The sequence below is a fragment of the Perognathus longimembris genome, chromosome 22 (genome assembly GCF_023159225.1).
Source record: "Perognathus longimembris pacificus isolate PPM17 chromosome 22, ASM2315922v1, whole genome shotgun sequence".
Lineage (NCBI taxonomy): Eukaryota > Metazoa > Chordata > Mammalia > Rodentia > Heteromyidae > Perognathus > Perognathus longimembris.
In genome coordinates, this window is record NC_063182.1 from 10,499,897 (window position 1) to 10,523,921 (window position 24,025).

At 41.2% G+C, this 24,025-nt stretch overlaps 1 protein-coding gene across 1 annotated transcript in view; it reads left to right on the plus strand.

Annotated features, from left to right (window-relative positions):
* Positions 1-392: 392 nt before the first annotated feature.
* Positions 393-24,025, plus strand: part of Scamp1 (secretory carrier membrane protein 1) — a 75,468-nt gene continuing 51,835 nt past the window's right edge. Inside the window, exons 1-2 of the mRNA XM_048331575.1 lie at positions 393-577; positions 22,862-22,939. Coding sequence (XP_048187532.1) covers positions 521-577; positions 22,862-22,939 — 135 coding nt within the window. The 5' untranslated portion in view covers positions 393-520. The remainder of the gene's footprint in view (positions 578-22,861; positions 22,940-24,025) is intronic.

Here is a 24,025-nt window from a genome sequence, read left to right on the forward strand (position 1 = left end):
CACCGCCCCGCGGATGGGATGGGATGGGATGCGGGGGGGGGGGGGGAGCTCTTTCTCTCCCACAAAACGCCGTCCCCTCTCCTCCACCAAGTGCCGTCCGGGAGCTGCGGTGAAACCCTCGCTCCCGAGAACCGAGTCTCCAGCCGCGCGCGCGCGCGCCAGGCCGGCCCCCGGAGCGCGCAGGACGCGCCGCGGCCCGGGTTTCCCCCAGGCTGCGGGTCCCTCCGTGGTCTTCGCCAAAGCCCGGAGCGTTGGAGCCAGGCCCGCAGGAAGGGCACGCGGAACGGGAGCGGCGCGGCGCGGCGGGCGGGCCGGGAGACGTCGCACCGGGCATGCTCAGTGGCACGGCCGGCTGGGTGGCCCCGCGAGCTGCACCCGGATCTGCTCGGCGGCGGCGGCGGCGGCGACGTGAGCGCGCAGGGGGGCGGCGGCCTCGCCAGGTCTCCTCTCGCTCTCGTTTCCCTCTCTCCGGCTTCGCTCTCTGCGCCTGGGTCGGTGGGTGACGCCGAGCGCCGGGGAGATGTCGGATTTCGACAGCAACCCGTTCGCGGATCCGGATCTCAACAACCCTTTCAAGGTGAGCGGCGGCCCCGCGGCGCTCTCGCCATCGCGCCGCGGCGTGGGGGGCGACCGCGGACGAGTGGCTCCGCGCCCCCCGCCCGCGTCCCGCCCCCCCCCCCGCGGCTCCCCCTTACGCCCCAGGGCCGGGCACGCGGGCTTGCCGCTCCCTGGTGCGTGGGTCGTGGCCCCGGCACCCTCCCCCCCCCCCCACCACCTCGCGTCACGGCTTTGGGGTTCGGGGGTGGAAACGCCTGGGCTCGGCGTTGGGCCGCTCCGCCCCGCGTCACCTGCCGAGCGAGGTGGGGTCGCGCGCTCGCCGGGCAAAGGGGCGCCCGGCCCGGCCCGGGCCAGGTGGGCACCCGGCGTCGCGGCAGGTGGAGCCCTCACTTGCCCGACTCGTGTGACAGGCTAGCCGGCCGGGGCGGGGGCCCGGCAGGCGGACCTAGGGGAGCCCGCCCTGGGGGTGAGGTTGTCACGGGGACCCGGGGCGGCGGCCGTGGTGGGGGTGACAGCGGAGGTGGGGGCGGCAGGTGTGAGAGGTGAGGGCAGCGAGATGCTGCAATTAGGAAGAAAATAAAGAGGTTGTGGTTTTTTTTTTTAAAATTAATTAAACTTGCATTGCGCTCAGATACCACCAGCGGCGCTGCCCTGGGCTCCCCCCCCCCCACACCCCGGCACCCCCCACCCCCCGGGGCAGAGGTTAAGAGAACTGATTTCAAAGAAGTCAAACATAAATAAACATGTCTGGAATACAATAGTGCACGTGGACGACATCTTTCCCAGCCGCTGTAGTCGAGGTAAACCCGGGAGGTGTCTGCCGAGCTCCGAGTGCGTCACGGGGCTCCTGGTTCTTGGAGGGTACCGTCTTTCTCCCCCCCGCCGCCCCCCCCCCCCAGAGTTGCTTTCCTTTTTGAAGTTCACCCTATCATCCCCAGCTTTGGAAGGGCCTGGCACCGAAACCCGCAGAGGAAGGCAGCTGACGGGTGCCTTATCTGCTGGAAATGAATGCGACATCTAAACTCCTTAAAAGTAACACGGGATCTCTTAATGCGTGTAACGCTTAGCCAGTGCCATGGGTTGCCGACGTATTGGCTGGGTCTCGATCGCCAGGTGCAAATGGTAATTTGTTTTTTGTTTTTTTTTTTAAATCTGTGGTCACACGTGAAATAAGTCAGCTCTCATTTGTGGTCACGGGAAGTGTTCACTTCTGGCTCAAGTTTATATCTGATTTTACTCCTCATTTGAGGATCCTGCAAGAGGGAATTAAAAAGAAAAAAAAAAAAAAGAATCCCTGTTCTGATGGTTAGCCAGATGATTTTATGAGGGATTATTTGAAAGGATCCTGGTTGTAATTGGCAACTTGACTCACGTTGTAGGGATAGAGAGAAGACCTGATCACTATCTGAATATCTGATATTTGCAGCTTAAAAAAAAAACAAACCCTAGATTATTTGAATTTTTCAGGAGCCCTCTGTTTCACTTTCATATTGTAGAAAACTTAAATTCTTAAGTTATGGGTATTCTAAAAGGATATTGTGTAATTTGTCAAATGAGTATTTTAAAATATCTGGAAGCTAGAACATTATGAACTTGTTAGCTTCTTCTGAATCAGATAATTCATTGCTGATGATAGCTATTGATTTGTCTATGTAGCCATTCATTTCATGATTCATTTTGTAGAGTGTCCTTTTTTTTTTTTATTCTTTTGGTACTGAGGATTGAACCCCAGACATTATTGCACTTGCAAGTCAAGCGCTTTGCCACTGAGCTACATCCCAGTCCTAAAATGCTCTTATGTTAGTGCAAGATACTGTCTTCTTAGCCGAGACTACTACTCTTATGTGGCATCTAATGTTACCATGACACATTTCTCTTTGGCCATTGATGGAGTTGCTGGGATTCTGAACTCAGGTAGGTTTGTCTTTAGTAATTATGGAACATCAACTCCTTTTTTCCTTTTTTTTTTTCTTCTTATAAAGGAATGCACTCAGGACACTGATTATCAAGTCCATAAAATGCCTTTCAGATTTAGGTCTACAGAAAATTTAGTTAGGTACATATTCTTCATGGTCCTTCTCTATTTTTGGTTATGGTTACAGCACCATCAGTGTACCCGACCCTTTAAAACCTTTGAATTTGTTGGAAGTGGGAAAATGATTCAAGTGGTAGAATGCATGCCTAGCAAACACAGGTCAAGAGTTCAAATTCAAATACTGTCCTCAAATAAGTAACTCCCCCCAAACAAAAATAGTCCCCATGATCTTTCCATATGTATCCAGCTGCCCTTTTTCTTCAAGTTTTTGTACCTGTGGTATGTTCTTTTGTGGAGCAAGTTATTTTTGATATTGTCTACTACTTCAATCTAAAAAGTCCTGGTGTAATAATTACTTTGTGATTATCTTTATTATCATTATCCTACTTTAATATTTCACATTTACTTTCTAGTCATCCTAATTTCTTGACTAGCATTTGATACTCATTGTGTATGTGTGCGCCATATGGTTCCTGGGCAATGTTCCTAGGTTTTTTCACCCAAGGCTAGTGCTCTACTCTTTGAGCCACAGCTCCATTTTTGGCTTTTTGGTGACTAATTGGAACTAAGAGTCTTAGGGACTTTCCTGCCTGGCTGGCTTTAAATTGTGATCCTCAGATCTCAGCCTTTTGAGTAGCTAGGATTACAGGTGTGAGCCAACAGCACCAGCTGGTTTTTGTTGTTGTTGTTTTGTTTTGCTTTTTAACATTTCTTTTTACTGTTAGGAACTCTTTTGCAAGTGTCTTCATTTGAGCCATGTTGTAAAAATAATTTCTGAGTATGGGCTCCTTAGATAATTTAACCACAGTGCTTTACTTGATTTTTATTGGCTACTGTAACATATGCTGGATTCAGTTAGTAATTTTCACTCTTTTGAGTATGCTTTATTCCAGTGATTGTGCTAGGTTTAGTGAATAGCTTTATGAGATCTGTTTGCTTTCTTTTTTGGCAGTGTTCCAGGCCTCACATTTTCCAGTCAGATACTCTACCTCCAGCCTCCCCACTGCCTTTTGCACTTATTTATTTTATTCTGCTCTGTAATACTTTGGTTTTCTTTTTAAAGTTAGCTTGTGCAGGTTCTTTTTGAGATGGGGTCACCAGAGTTCCCAGCTTTCACTTGAGAAGGAATCTTGGGAACTTTTCTGCCTGGGCTGGCCTTAAACCACAGTCTTCTTAAGCTCAGACTCCCTAGTAGCTATCTACGATGACTGGTATGCCAGGCCAAAATCTAAATGTTTGTTATTGTACATAAAGAAAATTGGAAGTAACTGAAGATCGTCGTTAATAAAAACAAAAAAATCAAAACCTCAAAAAGACAAAAATCTCCAGTAGATTAGTAGTTGGAAATTTGCGAAAATTCACTCTTGAGTTGGTAAAACATAGTTTTAAAAATAGGGGCTGAGACTATGGCCTAGTGGTAGAATGCTCGCCTCGTATACATGAGGCCCTGGGTTCAATTCCTCAGCACCACATATATTTAGAAAAAGCCAGAAGCGGTGCTGTGGCTCAAGTGGTAGAGTGCTAGCCTTGAGCAAAAAGAAGCCAGGGACAGTGCTCAGGCCCAGAGTTCAAGCCCCAGGACTGGCAAAAAAAAAGGAAAATACTTTTTATAATCAACATGTATTTGTTTGAACAATTGCTTTATGTCTCTTGTTCTTAGGTGCCCTTTGGTTTTTGTTTGCAGGAGGTGGGGGGTTGAACTTGGACCTTGCACACTTGCAAGACAAATGCTTTTACTATTTGAGGCATGCCTTCACCCCTTTCTAGCATTAATTTTTTATAAGGTCTCACTTTAGGATAATCCTACTTACATCTCCCTACATACATGAACTATTAGTAAATACATGTACTACCATGCTTGGGCCTAAATTAAACAGAATTTCAGAGCTGGGAAGGTTAAGTCCTGAAAATATGTAGTTATATCTCATTTTAAAGCTCAAAGAGGCTAAATTGATTATAGCCTTATACCCCTATGTATCTAGTATAGAATGGATGTTAGACCACTACCAACTGACCCAATCACTCTATTCTTGGTAGGCAACATATATTTTGTTGCATTCCTGACATTAAAATGACTGGTTTTTTTTTTTGTTTGGAGTTTAGAATTGGACTCTGTGGAGAAGTAGCAGAAGGTAGAGCTTGAAAGGAATGGCTGCAAAGTGGGCTAGGCTTCACTGAGGAGATGGATGTCATTGGGAGGGAGAAGGGCTATGAGGATAACAGAAGATGAACACAGTCAAAGTAGTGTGTTTCCCTATATGAAAATAGAACAATGAAACCTGTTGAAATTGTATTGGGAAGGGAGAGTAGGGGAGGGGAGAGGGACAGAGACAGAGGGAGTGTTTGGTAGGTTGTATGCACATGTGGAAATGTTAATAATGGACATTCTCCCCTCCCCCCAAACTAAAGTATGCTAATGATAAAAAAGATTGGACTGAGAGTCTAAAAAAGCCTAAATGTCTGGCCACCAGTGGCTGTTGCTGTAATTCTAGCTAGTCAGGAGGTTGATGCTTGGACGATCATAGTTTGAAGCCATCCTGGCCTGAAAAGTCTTCAAGACTCCATTCTCAAATTAACCATCAAGAAAGCTAGACTGGAGGCTAAGACTTGGAGGATTTCAGATTGAAGTCAACCCGGGTAGAAGAATTTGTGAGAGTTCCCCTTCAAGTAACCAGCAAAATGCAGGACTGGAGGTATGGCTCAAGTCATTTGAGTACTACCACGAGCAAGAAAGCCAAGTGTGAAGTCCTAAGTTCAAGCCCCCTGGTATGGGCACAGATAGCAAAAACCAATCTGTATTTAATATTGGTCTTACTACTAATTAGTAGTATGGTCTTGAAAAGTTACTTTTATTCTTTAAACCTCAGTTTACCATTTTTCTAAAATAGAATAAACTACCTACTCCATAGGATTATTAACAGGATTCCATGAAAATGCATTTAACATGTAGAAAGTTCTTCATGTGTGGTAGTTTTAACAAGTGGTAATATTTAGTATTAATGGTCATTTAAAATATTGTGTTTAGCTATAGGTAACTACTGTATTATTAGCTATTAATTTTGTGGAGTCCATGTGCCTTTTGGGTATTTTGGAGTGCTTTGCCCTACCTAGGTCGCCTTGCTAAAATGATCAGAATTCTAGTGTCTTGTCTCTACACAGGGATCCCCTCAGAAGAATTTAAAATTGAATATACATGTCTATATTTTTGACCTCAAAAATAATTCTATTCTATTTAAATATGTACCTTCACTCCTGTTATCCTAATTTTTTGTCTATTTGTTATTGTGAAGTTATTCAGGGTAAACTGATTGTAGAAAACATCAAATGAAAAATTTCAGAAATGGTTTGCCAGTTTTAAATTATATAGTCCTATTATCTAATGTTTTACTTTTTTACTTATCTCTTATTGAATCTAACTTATAAATTAAATATCATAGGCATTTATGTATAAGGAAAACCATCCTATAGATAGGGTTTGATTTCTGGCATGTTTGTGGAATGTCACGGGGACTACTGTAATTTTCCATTTTTATATTTATTTTTGAGGTATTAGAATTGAACCAGGGCTTTGCATATGCTATGCAAGTGCTGTACAAGTCCCTGTCATTGTGTGTGTGTGTGTGCGTGCGTGTACGTGCGTGTGTGTGTGTGTGCATGTGTGTGTGGTAGTGTCTGTCTGTCCTGGGGCTTGAACTCAGGGCCTGGGCACTGTCCTCTGAGCATTTTCATTCTAGGCTGTTCTCTTAACACTTGAGCCACAGCTCTACTGCTGGCATTTTGGTGGTTACTTGGAAATAAGAGCCCCAGGGACTTTCCTGCCCAACCTGACTTCCAGCCTGGATCCTCAGATCTCAGTCTCTCGAGTAACTAGGATTACAGGTGTGAGCCACTGATGTTTAGATCTTGTTTGTGTTTGGTAGCATCAACAATGTCATACAGGGGGGAGGGAAATGGGGAGGTGGGAGACAAATGAGGGAAAAGGTAACAAGTTGGATAAGAATGTACTCACTGCCTTATGTATGAAACTGTAACCCCTCTGAACATCACTTTGACAATAAATTACTACTAATAAAAAAGAATGTCATCCATCCTAGTTGACTGTATTTAGTGACATTCACAGAACGTTGATGTTGCTCCTCTATTCATATAAACTTTTGAGTCTAGAGATTGGATACACAGTAGTAAAGGATTCTGAGGATTTCTTCTGTAATAATCAAATTTCAAAAGTATCTTTAAACATTAACAAAGTGATTGTAGTTTTTAATCTGTGGTATTTTACATCCACTTCAACCACATGAATTTCTCTTCTTTTTTCCCTGGGTTAATATTTTTAGAAAGCATGTTCAAGTTGCTGATTGTATTTAACAAAGTTAGGATGTACAATTATTTTAATGCACCATTATTTTATTTACTATCTCAGTTATCTGTTAGTAAGCAAAAATCTCAAATTGAAGTGGTTTAAAACAGTTACTTGTTCATGATTCTGTTATTTGAGCTAGACTTAGCTGGCTTTTAAAATTTTAATGCATTTGCCTACAGTCACTCACTGGCATCTGCCATCTGACAGCTTGACTGCATGGTTTAAGATGTCCTCACTTGTGTCTGCACCTTATTTCCAGCTGTCAGTGTAGACAGGATTTGGTTCTCTTTCATGCGGCCTTTCAATAGGAATACCTTGGGATTTTCACACACACACACACACACACACACACACACACACACACACACGCACGCAGCAGTGCCCCAGGAGGGTAAGAACGGAAGCTCCAAGGCTTCTTGAGTCATGTGTTACTTCTATATTCTGTTGTTCCAGACAACCCTCAAGGTCCTATCAGATTCAAATGGGCGGGGAGGGTTAGATCCCACTTCTTTGCAGGAGTGCTGGGTCCCTCTTGAGACAGTACAGGTTATCCCCAGTAGACAGTACCATTAAACTCCAGGAGGAGTGGAAGCATTTAGCAACTGCTGGTCTGCAGCAATTCTGAAATCTAACCATGTCCATGTTGTTAGGATCCACTACTTTGGGGGTGGAGAATGGAGATCACGTTGGTTACAACCCAGTTCTGCCTGAAAGATTTCCTTTTCTGTTTTGGAGCCCAAATCGCTAGAGGTCCTTCTGCTCCTCCCCCTAAATGAGAAGTGACCCTGTTTGTAGCTGAGTAGCAGTTTTAGTTTGCTTCCTGCAAAGAAGAGAGCTCTGGAGCTTCTCTTCATTTTTGAAAGAACTATTCTTTTCAGTCTGGGCTGTCTCAAGCCTCTTAACAATTCTTGTAATCATACCAAAGTTCACATCATGCCTTCAAATCCCTCTCTACAAATTCTTCTTGAGATGGTCATCTTTGTCTATGCTGCTAACTAGTATCAGCTGCTGTGGATTTGCACTATTTTTTAAAAATATATTTTATTGTAAAGGTAATGTAGAAGGGGTTACAGTTACATAAGTCAGGTAATGAGTACACTTCTTTTTGAAGTGTTACCTCTTCCCTCATTTTCTCCCAGGTTTTTCCCTCCCAACGTCCCTCCCCCACAAGTTGTATACTTCATTTTCAACAGGAATCAACCCAGATGTCCCTCAGTGGATGAGTGGATCAAGAGAATGTGATATATATATACACAGTGGAATTCTTTGCTTCCATCAGAAAGAATGGTATTGCACTATTTGTAAGGAAGTAGAAAGACTTGGAAAACATTGTATTAAGTAAAGTAAGCCAGACCCAAAGAAGCACAGGTTGCATAGTTTCCCTTATAGGTAGTAATTAGAGTGTGTCTATAAATCTTCAAGTAAACACACTGGATCTGCACTTTTTTTTTTTGCCAATCCTGGGGCTTAAACTCAGGGCCTGAGCTCTGTCCCACTTGAGCCCACAGTGCCACTTCTGGCCGTTTTCTGTATATGTGGTGCTGGGGAATCGAACCCAGGGCTTCATGTATATGAGGCAAGCACTCTTGACACTAGGCCATATTCCCAGCCCCTGGATCTGTACTTTTAAACTATTTAGAAAACCTTTTGCCTAGGTAGGACATCTCCTCTGGCTAGTGGACATACTCCGGCAGGTGCCATATATTGAAACACAATTTTACGTAGGTTGCCTGGCTTTAACTACAGTCACGTTTGAGATAATGATATCTGTGAAAAATCTGAAAATAAATTGTCCTTATGCTGATATTACCACAAACACATTTTTCACTATACTTAGTGTTTAGTAGCACTGAAAGCAGATCCAAGAAAGGTAATGGTTATTTTCTTTATATGAACTTGCCAGTATAATGTAGTTGCTGAAAAATACATGTTGGATTAATGGAATGATTAATGGAATGATAATTAATGATGATCTTAGTTCCTTAAAATGAATAACTTCAGTGTTCTAATCACTCAGATATTGATCTTTGTCCCAAGTGACTCTTTGAAGAGTGGTTTGAACATAGTAGAATGTGTCCAAAGAAGGCAACCAGGAAGATCATGGATGTCTAAACAAGTCCTAGGAGGAATAACAAGTTTAAACTACTCAGTAGATTTAATTTAGTCAAAGGCTAAATGAAAATAGAGATCATACTTAAAGTGATCTTAGTTGGTTGAGTAAGTTTATTGTTTGTTGCTTTAGAAAAAGAATCTAAAGCTAATTGGCAGAGTTTACATCAAGGTAGATTTTGTCTCAACAGAGATATTTATATTTATTGTTATAAATACTGGGATTTGGACTGAGGGCAAGTATCCTACCTCTTGAGCTGTGTCCCTACCCCTTTTTGCTTTAGTTATTTTTCAGGTAGGTTCTGATGCTTTTTGCCTGGATCTGGCCCACGTTCTTAATTCTCTTTACCACTGCATAGCTAGGACTGTAAGCATGCTTCAACACACAACTTGTGTGAGATAGGGTCTCATTAGCCCCACCCCCCCAAGGCTGTCTTCAAACTTCAATCCTCTTTTCTGTGCTTCCCAAGTAGGAGGGCTTGCAGGCATGAGCCTCTGTGCTCATTTAAGATTGTGTGTGTGTGTGTGTGTGTGTGTGTGTGTGCATGTGCATGTGCATGCACGCACATGTACTCACAGTTCCTGAGGCTTGAACTCAAGGCCTGGGTGCTGTCCCTGAGCTTTTTTTGATGAACGCCAGCACTCTATTGCTTTAGCAGTAGCTCTATTCCAGCATTTTGCTGATTAATGAGAGATGAGAGTCTCCTAGATTTTCCTACCTGCGCTGCTTCCAACCACAATCCTTAAGTGTCAGCCTCCAGAGTTGCTGAAATTACGAGTGTGAGCCATTGTTCCTAGTCTTAGCAGAGACTTTTAATCTTACCAGAATGGTTTAATCCATGACAATGATTTTTAGTATTCTCCAGTACTTGAAGGAATTCAAGCAAAGCCAGATCACTTTGATGCTGCAGTAGAGATTTTTGTGACTGAAGGTTTTTTTTTCTTTCTACTTCAAAACTGTAATTGTTAGATTTCTGTATTCATGCAGGCCATCTTATGGTACTAGAATGGCATCTGACCATCTCAGCTGGAGCAGAGGCTTTGTGTTCTAGGGGACTGCTGTGCTCTGAGCCCCAGCCTCGGCCAAGGGAGCAGCTTTGCGCAGTTGCTTAAACAGGGTTCTCACAGCCCCTGTGGTGTGTTCCTTGCCACCGTAGCCTCGGCTGACTGATCTTAACAAAGGTACCTGGCCCCTGGGGAAGCATTGGAGTAGCAATCGTCTCAGTAGGGCTTGAGGGCCAGCTACTTTTTAGAACCCCAGATCCACATTAAAGCTGTTCTGGAACTAACTACAAAGGATGTTGCCATGTCTTGATTCTAGTGTCTGTGAAGCCTTGCATCCTTTCTACATAAACCTCTCAGCATCTGCTTCCTATTCGGAATTGCCCAACCAGTAAAGGCGGAGGGACATTTTCTGGCCCAAACCATGGTGGAATTACGCCACATTTATACGTTGGTGGTAAAGTGGAAGAATGCAAATTCAAAACTTAAAAAGATGTTTTTAAACTACAAAGACATGTGTCCCCACTTTCAATAGGTGTGGGTTGTAAAACGTGGCACGGAAGTTGGATTTGACCTCGTAACAAGTCCCTTTACCACGTTCATTTGTTCCTCTTGAGGCAATTTGTACAGTCCTGTTGATTTTGACTTCACCTATGTGGGCCCAAGGATGGAGGCTCTGTTCCTGTCCTGTGTAAGAATGGCCACCGGAATCTCCTGTCGCCCTGTGCTCAGGAAGCAGTGCAGTAGTTCTTTTCCTCTCAGCGTTTGGCATTGGGTCCTTTTGAGAATGAGCAATGTTGGGTGGGGCATAACTCAGTGGTAGAGCTAGTTAGCCCGTGCAAGGCTCTGGGTTTGATCTCCAACACACTGCCCTCACCCCTCCAAAGAGTCATGTCAGTTTATTGTTTGCTAGACACTTGGGTTGCTTTTTTTTTTTTGGCCAGTCCTGGGCCTTGGACTCAGGGCCTGAGCACTGTCCCTGGCTTCTTTTTGCTCAAGGCTAGCACTCTGCCACTTGAGCCACAGCGCCACTTCTGGCCATTTTCTGTATATGTGGTGCTGGGGAATTGAACCCAGGGCCTCATGTATACGAGGCAAGCGCTCTTGCCACTAGGCCATATCCCCAGCCCATTGGGTTGCTTTTTTTTTGGGGGGGGTTTGCTATTGTAAATAATGCTGTTCTAAACATTCATGTGAAAGTTTTTATTTGTACATCTGGTCATATGAGAGCTCTGTGTTTAATCATTTGAAGAATTGTCAGATCATTTTCCATAGTGGCTTTATTGAGGATGCAGATTTCGCTACATCCTTGGCCAATCCCAACTGGTGTGAAGTAGAATCTTGTAGTTTTGATTTGTACTTCTGATAGCTATTGATTTTGAGAATCTTTTCATGGACTATTGTCCATTTGTATATCTTTGGAGAAATGTTTTTTCAAATCCTTTGCTATTTTTAGATACTAGTTAAAATTGAGTTCTAAATGTAAAAAATACTTTAGATAAAAGTCCTTTATCAGGTATTGACTTAAAATTTCTGTCATTTTTGTTGGTTATCTTTTGCTTGAGGGGAGGGCAGTATTCGGGTCTGAACGAAGTACTTTGTGCTTATCAGACACGTGTAGTCTCACGTTTGTGTCTGGGCTGTCCTGGACTGGAGTTCTCTCACTTGTGGTGCCTGTGTAGTTAGGGTGACTGGTGGATACCACAATATTTAGCTGTCACTGGTTGACATGGGGTCTCTCAACCTTATTTCCCCCCACGTTGGCCTAGAATCATAATCCTCTCCATCTGTCTTCTGCATAGCTGAGATTAATTTGATCAGCTCTTACATATCTATTTTAGTGTGTTTCATTAAGAATCCTTTCTCCATATTGAAAGGATAATATAATCTGTGTTTTATGAGTCAAATACTTTCAGCTCTTATATCTAAAGTTTATTTTTAGTTAAAAAAAATTTTTTTTGCCAGTCCTGGGCCTGGGCGCTGTCCCTAAGCATCATTTCCTCAAGGCTAGCACTCTACCACTTGAGCCACAGCACCACTTCTGGCCTTTTCTGTGTATGTGGTACTGAGGAATTGAACTAGGGCTTCATGCATGCTAGGCAAGCTCTCTACCACTAAGCCACACCCCTAGCCTCCTAGTTAATTTTTATATGGTAAGAAGTAAGGTCCAGCTTCTATTTTTGTGTTGGCTCTGGGGCTTGAATTCAGGGCCTGGGTGCCATCCTTGGTTTTGTTTTGTTTTGTTTGCTCAAGGCTAGTGCCCTACTACTTGAGTCACAGATCCTCTTCCATCTTTTTGGTGGTTAATTTGAGGTAAGGATATCAAGGACTTTCCTTCCCAGACAGGCAGGATATTCAGATCTCAGCCTCTTGAGTAGCTAGGATTATAGATGTGAGTGAGCCATTGGTACCTGGAAAAAGTCAATAATTTTAATTTGACTGGTAATAGAAGACGACACAAGTCAGACATTTGAATGCAAGTCGTTTGATACACATAACATTCACTTATTTTATGTGGTGCTGTGGATGGTATGTTAGGAAAGTGCTTTAACACTGAAATTCACTCTCAGTATATACTACTCAAGAGTACTATCTACTACTCAAGTATATACTAGTTAAGATTTTTGCTCATCAAATAGTGCATATCGAGGAAACTTGATACACACTAAATAAGCAGTGCTGGAGTTGGAGCCTTTGCTAGTGCCAGCCATTGTAGCCGTGGGAATCCTCTAGCAGGGGTGATAATTGTCATATGGCAATTTGGAATAAATTGAAAATGGTGACAAATGAGACTGGTAGACGATGGGAAAAAGCATCAGGTTTATGGCTAGGGGACACTGGGTATTTTATCATTGTTCGCCAGTTTTTAAAGTACAATTTTATTGTTATTAAAGGATTGTACAGAGGGGTTACTATTTCATAAGTCAGGTCATGAGTACATTTCTTTTTTGGACACTGTCACTGCTTCTTTTGCTTCCCCCAGTTTCCTCCTCCTGCCCTGCCCACAAATTACGTAATTTTCCACATAGTGTATACTGAATACTATTATTGCATGTGTTCCTCCCTCCCTTGTTTGACAATTATTTTCTAGGCTGCTGACACTTGTTTTAGGTTTAGTCGTGTGTGTGTGTGTGTGTATATGTGTGTGTGTGTGTGTGTGTGTGTGTGTGTGTGTTGGCATTGTAACTTGAACTCAGGGCCTCATGTTCTCACTTAGCTTTTTTTCCATTCAGAGCTAGCCCCTTACCACATGAGTCACATCTACACTTCCAGCTTCTGCTGTTAACGTTCACTGGAAATAAGGGCCTCTGTAATTTACTTATTTGAGTTCAAACCTTGAATCTCAGATCTCAACTTCCTCAGCTAGTACTTATAGGCATGAGCCAGTGGTGCCCAGCTAGTCCTGTGGCTATCTATCTATCTATGTCTATCTCTATATCTAACCTTGGCAACTTATATAGCCAGACATTTTAGTGAATTTACAAGTTAAGTGGCATATTATAAATGCAAGTTAGCATATACCCTATGCCTCAAAGAAGTACAATAGATGTTTGTTTTTTTCTATTTGGTTAGAGAAAATTTTAATGGGAATATTTAGATTTAATGGAAATATGTAAGTATCTCAGGACAGATTAGCATTTAGAGTTGAGCTCATGAGAACATGTTCAGTGAGCCATATACATTGTGTCATTTGCCTCATGTTAGGAAGAGTTACAGCAAGAAGATGAGGTTGCTGAGGTGTGTCTTCTGCTACTGGAGGGGAATCGGTAAGAAGATGGCCTCCAGAGTCAGATAGCTTAGGCAAATTACTTTTCTACTTTCAGTATTATTTGTCATTATTAAAAAATTCTTATACTTCTTTTTGAATCAGACAAAGAAGAGTCTCTTAAAATAACAGATAAAGAAAATAAATAATAGTGCAAGATTATCTTAGGTTATAACATATGATTAATCTTTATTTCATCCTTAAATTGCCTGCATTTTCTAAGGCAGACTCTAATTTTCATTAACTTTTAAACTTTTTGGTATTAACAGAAATAGTAACAGAAACAAAACATACAAATTACTGGTTGCCTTCCAAAGCTTAGGAATTTTAGAAGGTATTGTATATCACAACTTGAACTGAGGATAAGTAAGGAAGGCTCATTTTTGTGACAAAAATAAAATTCAGATTTCATTGAAATGTTGGAGAGTTGTGCACTTGATTGTTAGGGTTATGAACAGAACATCTTGCTTTAATAGTTGCGGTTATAGTTTTTATAGTTGGAGCAGAGGGGTAAGAGACTGATGGAACAAGCGATTGAATACTTTGTATACATGCATGGAAATGTCACAAAGAAATTGTGTATAGCTTTAATACATGCTAATAAAATTGTCTTGAAAGCTGTGATTTACTTTTTGAAATCATGGGTGGCTAGGAGAGATGAATCTCTGATTTTTCCATACATGTTTTTATGTATGTTTTCATACATGGTTTTCTCTCATGATTACATTGTTGGAGAGAAAGCTTGGGTTGGGTAGTTGTAGCCTTAGCACGTGAACTACTAATAAAACCCATTAATCTTGTGGGGGAGGGAATCATTATGTATGTTAAACTATTTTGTGGGAAAATCTCTTGAGTTTACTGAACATCACGGGTGTTTAGATGGGAGGCCCCTGCCCCTCTTCCACCCTGGTGATGGCAGTTCAGTGGCAATTTCTTTAGTGGTCCAACGTGATTTAGTTCCTATATCATTTGAACAAAATAAACGATTTTCTCCTTAGATATGACCGTCTTTTCATATGTGTAGACTTCAGTACATGAATATTAGGTTACTTGGTACCAATTGCTCAAATTTCAGAAGAAATTTCTGTGATTTATATAAAAGGATGCTAACGTGTAGCTTCAAATATATAAATGTTCAAAGTAGAATGTCAGTGTAGCAGTTCTTGGCTTGCTAACCACCCTGTCCCATCTTTCCCTACACCTTTCCCAACGAACATAGGGCTTTATTTAGTGAGGACACAGAGTGATGTACGTTGCAAAAGATATAAGGACTTATAGTCCTTTGGCAACATTTCTTCCAAAAAATGTAATAATTGATTATTTTTTTAAGGGAAGCAAAGAACTTGGAGCTATAACTCATAACCTAGAAAACCCCATGCCAAGGATGTAATTCAGTGGTTTTAATATATTCACAATTGCATTCATCGCCACAATTGGTTTAAGAACATTTTCATCATTTCAGAAAGAAATCTCCTGCCCTTTAGATGTCACTTTGCAGTTTTCCTCAAGCTTTCCAGGCCTATGTGACCAGTGGGGGTTCCTCTTGGACCTTTCATATCAATAGAGTTGTGACATATGTCATCTCTTATGACTTACTCCTTTCTCTTAGCATAATGTGTTCAAAATTCGCCCATGTTGTAGTGTGGATTAGGACTTATTTTTTTTTTATGGCCAAATAACATCCTATTGAATGGATCTGCTACATTTTATTTTACCATTCACTGGGTGTTTGTGGTATTTACATCTTTGGGATGCGCTAATATTGCTGTGAATGTTTGTACAACTGGGAGATACACTTTTCTCTTTGATCTATAGGAATGAAACTGCTAAATCATATAACTGATGGGCCTGTTTTGGTTGGACAGCAGATTGCATGAAGGGTAGTTTTTTCTACCTTCTTGCTAACATGCGTTTAAAAAATTATAGCCATACTCACAGATACTCAGTGATATCTTAGATATTTGTGCTTATTTATTGACCATTTACTTATCTTCTTGAAGAGATTAGTCTATTTAGACCTTTTGTCCACTTCAAAATTATGTTTCTGTTTTTACTATGGAGCTGTAAGTTCTCTATGTGTTCTAGATAGGAGGCACACACATATCAGATAAATAACTTGTAAAAATACTGTCTAATGCATTGTCATTTTATTGTCTTGATGTTATTTACAGCATGAAAAATTTTGATTTTGATGAAGTCTAGTGATTTTTTTTGTTGTTTGTGTTGTTGGTGTCAAATATAAGAATCTGTTGATTAACTCAGGAAAATGAAGATGTATACATCTGTATTTCTACCTAAGTGTTTTACGGTTTTAATGTATATACAGGAACTTTGATTCATTTTGAGTCTTTGTATATACTGCAATGCATTGGTTGTCTAATTTGTTAACAGTAATGTCTTAAGAATTAAGGTACAAGACTGCTACTATTTGTCTAGTTTTTTTTTCTTTACAGATTTCTATAAGAAGTAATTTTCTCAGAGTCTTAGCACTACTCTAGAAACAGTTTCTTTTGTTTTGTTGCCCAGGTAGTCCTTGAAATCCTGGGCCCACATGATCTTTCTGCCTTAGTTTTCTGAGGAGTTGGAACTACACACGCACATGCCACTGAGCTTGGCTTTAGATAAGTTTTCTGTTTTAACTGATTGTTACGTAATTCATGTAGCTTAACATAGATGGTGAAACTTGGAATAGCAGATGAGAGTCCTTTATCTCAGTGTAGTCTCCTAGCACTTACTATTGTTCTGTGTAATTCTTTTGCCAGTGAGACTGATTTCTTTGTTTGGTTTAATGATTTGTGTCATTTGAGTAGATTGTGTCACATTTTAGCAATGGTAAATAAAGCAGATTTTCAGGGTTTTTAAAAAAAATTTTGTTTTGGTGCTGGTATTAAGACTTGAACCCTAAGGCTCTCTCCTGGCTTCATCCTCTCAAAACTCCTCCTCCCCACTCGTACCACTTAAGACACGTCTTCAGTTTCCACTTTTTGCTATTGGAGAGAAGAGTGTCTTGGATTTATTTTCCGGGCTGGCTTTTAACCATGAGCCTCAGATCTCAGTCTTCTGAGTAGTTAGAATATAGGCATGGGCCACCAGCACTCAGCTATATTGCTTTTTTGTGTGTATGTGTGTGCCAGGCCTGGGGCTTGAACTCAGCTTGGGCTCTGTCCCTGAGCCTCTCTGTACTGAAGGCTAGTGTGCTACCACTTGAGCCACAGTGCCACTTCTGGCTTTTTTTGTTTATGTGGTGCTGAGGAATCAAACCCAGGGTTTCATGCATGCTAGGCAAGCACTCTACCACTAAGCCACGTTCCTAGCCCAGCTATACTGCTTTTTAAATCAGCCATTATACTTAATAAATGGAGAGTTTCTTGGTTTTAGATGTCATTATAGTTTACATTTTTTTGGTAATTACTATGAATGTATTAAGATTAAGAAGGACCAAACTCAGTTGTTTCCAAAGATTGTGACCATTGAAGTGGAACAAAAACAGACTATTCATTTAGCAAACAAAGACTGAGCTCCTAAAAATCAGTCAGGACTATGAGAGTACTGGAGATGCAAATATTGAGGGAAGTATTGATGTCAAAGTAGCCACTAAATTTATCTACTGACACTTATCAATGTGTCACAAATGCTTTTATGTTCAAGAAAGAGAAATAGCACATTTTTCATATCGTAAAAACAAAATGTCCTGAGAAGGTGCTGCCTGAATTATAAGAACAATGGGGAATTGCTTACATTTTTAGAGCCTTTTTTCCTCAAAATTCAGTTATCAGAATACATCAGAAGGCTGATGTATTATTACAGTTTACTCTCTTACTTACAGACAGGGAAATTTGGACACAGGTTTATTTTTTAAGTTTATTCAACAGTGACAGAACTCGGACTAGAGCTGTTCCACAGCATTGATTTAGAAGATGCTAAACCTTTGAATTTGTTTATTTGTTTGGGTGCATTTTAAAAGATGCTGAAGGAGCTGGGAATATGGCCTAGTGGTAAAGTGCTCACCTCTTATACATGAGGCCCTGAGTTTGATTCCTCAGCACCACATATATATAGAAAAAGCCGGAAGTGGCACTGTGGCTCAAGTGGTAGAGTGAAGCCAGGGACAGTGCTCAGGCCCTGAGTTCAAGCCCCAGGACTGGCCAAAAAACATTTTTTTTAAAAGATGCTGAAGCATTGAATACAGATATTAAGTGTCTTGTTGAGAAACAATTGAGTAAAAAGGATAATTGGTGATGTAAGATGAGAAAAGCTGAAACTTAGATATGAAGGTGTTTTGATTTTTCTTTTTGCTTTTTTTTTGTAGAAAGGCTTTCTCAAGATAGCATAAACTTTTCAACTGAAGGGGATATCCTAAAATTTTAGAGAAAAACTAGATTTATATTTGTATTCTCTATTACCCTCTTCAAATTGGAAAGGAAAGAGAAAAGGTGATTAACAGCTACTGTGGTCAGTAAGTACCTTGGAGATCATGGTATACACGAGGGATCTGTAAATATTCATACTTATTAAAAGCCTTTAGATATAGGATGGCAGTAAATTTTTTACATGTACGTTTAGTGGAATACAAAATGGCAAAGACTATTGGTTCCATCTGTTCTGCGTTTAAGGCAGGAAGACATAGTGCAGGTGATGAAAGTTTATGTAAAGATTCAGGGAAAGGAAAGGAAGCCCCAAATAGTGTCTGTAATTTTAATGCAAGGTTCCCTGGGAGTTTACAAGGTGTTTCTTCAGACCCTATCTCCTCTTCATTCTCGCCCCCCTCGGCCCACCAATGGGGTCATTTTCAAATGAAAACAGTGTCTATAAAACATGAAACTTGAGCTGCACCCATTCAAGTTTCAATCTCTGCCACCTTCCCGTTTCTTCATTAGCTCTGGTCACACTTCCTTCTTTCTTCCTCTTCTGAGTTCCTTCAAAGGAGCTGAAGGACTGCTCTCTGGTATAGCAGAACAGTAACTCTATTGGCCCTGTCTTTGGTGACTCATTGACAACTTCTCATAGTGGCCGCTCCTCTCAGAGGCCATGCCCACTGCTCTTGGATCCTTCTCCTTGGAGCCGTGCTATGAGTTAGCTTCTTTTGTCTGAACACCATGCCTAGTGTCAGCTTGCCTGGGTAGGAAGCCTGTCCTAGGGTCTTGAACTCAGGTCCTAGGCATCGTCTCTGAGCTTTTTTGCCCAAGGCTAGTGCTCTCTCACTTGGGTCACAGCTCTACTTCTGGCTTTTTTGGTGCTTAATTGGACTTAGGGACTTTCCTGATGGGGCTGGCTTTGAATAGCGATCCTTAGATCTCAACTTCCTGAGTAGCTAGGATTATAGGCGTAGGCCACTGAGACTTGGCTCCTAATTACCCCATATTTATATTTTATATTCAGTCTCCTCAGGAAATAGGATCTGACGGAATAGATTTGTTACCCATTCTCGAGTCACGTCTGGTGGGGTATGTCTGAATTCCTATGTGCAGTTCTAATGATGGTTGCCTTTGGCATAGAAACCAGCTTCTCTTCCTTACTTAGTCTTGTAGCTGGAACATTGTCTGTTGAGATCTAATTTGCTTCCAATCTTGTGCTGTTAATGAGTAGTATTTTGCCAGTACATTTCTGAAATATGTTTTGAGAAGTTAGAATGTAGTTCCAAGGAAAAATGCAGATATAATTTTATTAGATATTGCCAATTTCCTTTCAGTAGAGGTTTTAACAGTTTCTGTTCCAGTGGATGTCAAGAATATAGCAGACTTTTGGGTTTTGTTTTTGCTAATTTAACTGGTAAAATTTTTATCAATGTACTTTTCATTCTGAGTGAGATCAGACATCTTCATCTACACATGTTGAATTGTCTTTATAATTCCACTTATTTTTTAGGAAGTATTTCTTGATTATTACTGGGTTTTGTTGTTGTTGTTGTTGCCGGTCCTGGGCCTTGAACTCAGGGTCTGAGCACTGTCCCTGGTTCCTTTTTGCTCAAGGCTAGCACTCTGCCACTTGAGCCACAGCGCCACTTCTGGCCATTTTCTATATATGTGGTGCTGGGGTATCGAACCCAGGGTTTCATGTACACGAGGCAAGCACCCTTGCCACTAGGCCATATTCCCAACCCCCGATTATTACTGTTTTGAAGCATTACTGTGACTATTTCTCTAGAGTGATAATACTCATTGAAGAAACTGAATCACCAGGAATGTATGATTAAAAAGAAAGATTCATATCTTCTTTCTCCTTTCTTTCCTGTCCTATTTTTTTCTTTTCCTTTTCCTTTCCCCCTCCTTTTTTTTTTTTTTTTTGCCAGTCCTGGGCTTTGGACTCAGGGCCTGAGCACTGTCCCTGGCTTCTTCCCGCTCAAGACTAGCACTCTGCCACTTGAGCCACAGCGCCGCTTCTGGCCGTTTTCTGTATATGTGGTGCTGGGGAATCGAACCTAGGGCCTCGTGTATCCGAGGCAGGCACTCTTGCCACTAGGCTATATCCCCAGCCCCCCCCCTCCTTTTTTTTGAGGCAGTTACCATCTAATTTTTTGGAAAGATCTGCATAAAAATCTTCATGGCTTAGTGAAGTCAATGCTAACTGGAGATAAACAGTAAAGGTGTGGAACATTGAGTTTGGTAGGGAGAGCATGTCAGGATCCTTGCTTAGCCTCTGAGGTAATACTTGGATTGTCTTCAGTGAAGCGGTGGTGATTGCTAGGCCCTCCTTGCTTGATAGAGGAGTCAAACATGGAAAGGAAGCATGTGGTAGGTTATTGGTATTGTGGGTGGTAAGGATAGGTATTGAACAGTTAGCTGGGTCATCTGAATTTGATGGCAGTTGCTGCTTTGCCGAGTTGAAAAATTAAGACGTTTATGTTTTCATTTGCTTTTTTCCCCCTGAGGCATCTGTCACCTCTTGATAATCTCACTTTTTAGATAGATTTTGTAGAGTTGCGGGTGTGGCTCAGCGGAAAGGTCCCTGCCTAGATAGACTTTGTAAGGGAACCCTGGGAAATAATAGTTCTTTCTTTCTTCTACTGCTTACCATTTGTTGAAATGTTTCCCTCAGCATTTTATTGTTTGAATAAGCCTAAAGCCTTTATTTACTATTCTTAAATTTATCATTACCATTTCCTTTTTTTCCCCATTTCTTTATTGTCAAAGTTCAGAGGGGTTACAGTTTCATACACAAGGCACTGAGTGCATTTCTTATCCAGCTTGTTACCTCCCTCATTTTTCCCCCAACTCCCCATTTCCCTCTCCTCACCATGAGTTGTACAGTTGGTTTACACCATATAGTTTTGTAAGTATTGCTGTTGCATTGGTTTGTCTTTTTATCCTTTGTCTCTTGATTTTGGTATTCCCTTTCCCTTCCCTAGTTCCAATACACGTATATACAATATCCAGGGTACTAAAATCAGTTACACTAATACCAGGGGTAAAACCACAGGGAAGAAATACAAAAGAAAAGGGGCATAATTTCACATGGTATGTTGAAAATGACAACAATGGTATACCACTTGTTTCCATAACTTGGAGTTCATTTCACTTAGCATCATCTTATGTGTTCATATGGACATAGCTGTTGAGCTATTGTGTTCTTCTGCTAGGACTATCCTAGATGCGTACTAATTATTTTCAATGAGGAAACCATAGAGTCTGTGTTTCTTTGGGTCAGGTTCACTTCATTTAGTATGATTTTTTTTCCAAGTCCTTCCATTTCCTTATGAGTGCGGCAATGTCATTCTTTTTGATAGAGGCATAGAATTCTATTGTGTATATGTACCCCATTTTCTTGATCCACTCATCTACTGAGGGGCATCTGGGTTGGTCCCATATTTTAGCAATGACAAACTGTGCTGCAATGAACATAGTTGTGCTGGTAAGTGGTGCTAGAAATCCAATCTAGGGCCATTCCCATGCCAAGTAAGTGCAGTGTCACCTAGCTACATCCTAAGCCCCACCATTTGCTTTTTGCCAAGGTGGAGGCTCTTCTGCAGTAGCTTGTTTCACTTGGCTAATGGAAAAGGATCTGTCAAGGTGAGGGTGATTATGAGGGAGTTGATAAAGCTGAAAAAGTAGGTGGGACTGGGCTAGATGGACAGAAGCTTTTTACTTTATTTGAGGAATATGTATTTTACAGTTTGAGGAAAGCTGTAAATGGATGAGGGACAGTGGAAAGAGGTTTGAAGGGAATGACAAGGTTAGCTTTGCATTTTTGAAAGGTAGAAGTGAAAATACAAGTAGAAGAACCAATTTAAAAAATACAAGTGAACAGGAGCAGTATGTCTGACTTGTTAGCAGTGTAGGTTTTTAGGCCACATTGGAATATTGAATGGGACACAGCAGGCTGTGTTTCATTTGATTGTTTCGCATGCTAAAGTTTTAGACTAGCAATATAAGGGCAAATTAGGCTACTCTGTAGTTAGTGAAATGCTTTTCATATAAATTATATAGTGATCTTGTTGAAATGTTAATATTTGTGTTTTATATCCAAAATTAAGAACAAATGCCTAGGATTTTATGATTAAAGAAGACCAATTTTAAAAGATTTGAAAGGCTGGGATAATGTTCTAATATACATGGAAGGGGGGAAGACAATTTAGATGTGCAAAAGTAACCTATAGTCAAGTAAAGATAACTAGAGTGGAAGAGTGTCTCATAGCCTTGACTGCTCTGGGTGTTGGCTGGATTTGGACATTGGTTTGTAATGTGCTTGAATTGGCAGTTGGGAAACATCTGATGGAAGAAGGTGTTAGTATAACATGGGAATATTTTTGAACCCCAAGGAATGGGTTGTGGCTTTACTCAAGATTTGTTCAGATGCCCTGTGTAGTCAGTTTTACACAGCTATTACGCAGTCTGCTGTCCATCTTTATAGAATAACAGTTGAACCCAGTTTTTGTTTTTCTTTATGGGTGTGAGTATTTAATTTTCTCTGCGGGTCCTTGTTTTTTTCTGTTACTTTTGTGGGTGACTTAAAAGTACGGATACAGCAAATATATAAATATCAAAATTATGCCTTAAAGCATAAGTAATCTTTTTTTCTTTATATTTTATTCTAGGATCCTTCTGTTACTCAGGTGACAAGAAATGTTCCACCAGGACTTGATGAATATAATCCATTTTCGGATTCAAGAACAGTAAGATTATTCCTAATTGGACTAGTTTGCAGTGTTTAAGTAGAAAAGAAACATAGGGATTCAAGCCAGGCACTGGTGGCTCACACCTGTAATCCTAGCTACTCAGGAGGCTGAAATATGAGGATCATGGTTCAAAGCTAGCTCAGGCAGGAAAGTCCATGAGACTCTTATCTCCAATTAATTATCAGAAAACCAGAAGTTGCACTGTGGTTCAAAGTGGTAGAATGCTAGCCTTGAGCTGAAGAGCTCAGGGACAGTGTCCAGGCCCAGAGTTCAAGTCCCACAACCAACCAACAAAAAGTGTGTGGGGGGGAGGGGTTCTGTTTTAAGAGAGAGAGAAAGAGAGAGAGAGAGAGAGAGAGAGAGAGAGAGAGAGAGAGAGAGAGAGAGTGTGTGTGTGTGTGTGTGTGTTTGCGTGTGTTTTTGCCAGTTCTGGAGCTTGAACTTAGTGCCTGGGCACTGTCCTTCAGTTTTTTCGTTTAAGACAGAGCTCTACCACTTCAATACAGTTTCACTTCTGGCTTTTTGGTGGTTAAGAGTCTCAGGGACTTTCCTGACGAGGCCTTGCAAGGCATAATCCTCAAATCTTAGCCTCTTGAATAGCTAGGATTATAGGCATAAACTACTGGCATCCGGCTTTCATTTTATTTTTTAATTGCTTGGTTAAATTTATATAAAATACTGTTGGATGTTTTGTTTAGAATTTAGCAAGTTAGAGTTTTTTTAAGGTGAAATCCATCAGTGGTAATTGAAAATTACCTTGTATAGTGAAATTCCTCATATTTTCTTTTATATTCTGTAACCTAGTTCTTAGAGATGTGTTTTTTTACTACATTCAAGTTTCTTCCTCCCCCTTCTCCCCCTCCTCCTCCTTTCTTCTTCTTCTTCCTTTTCCTTCCTTCGTCCTTCTTCCTTCTTCCTTCTTCTTTCTTTCTTTCTTCTTTGCCAGCCCTGGGGCTTGGACTCAGGGCCTGAGCACTGTCCCTGGCTTCTTTTTGCTCAAGGCTGGCACTCTTCTCTTGATCCACAGCACCACTTTCTGTTTATGTGGTGCTGAGGAATGGAACCCAGGGCTTCATGCATGCT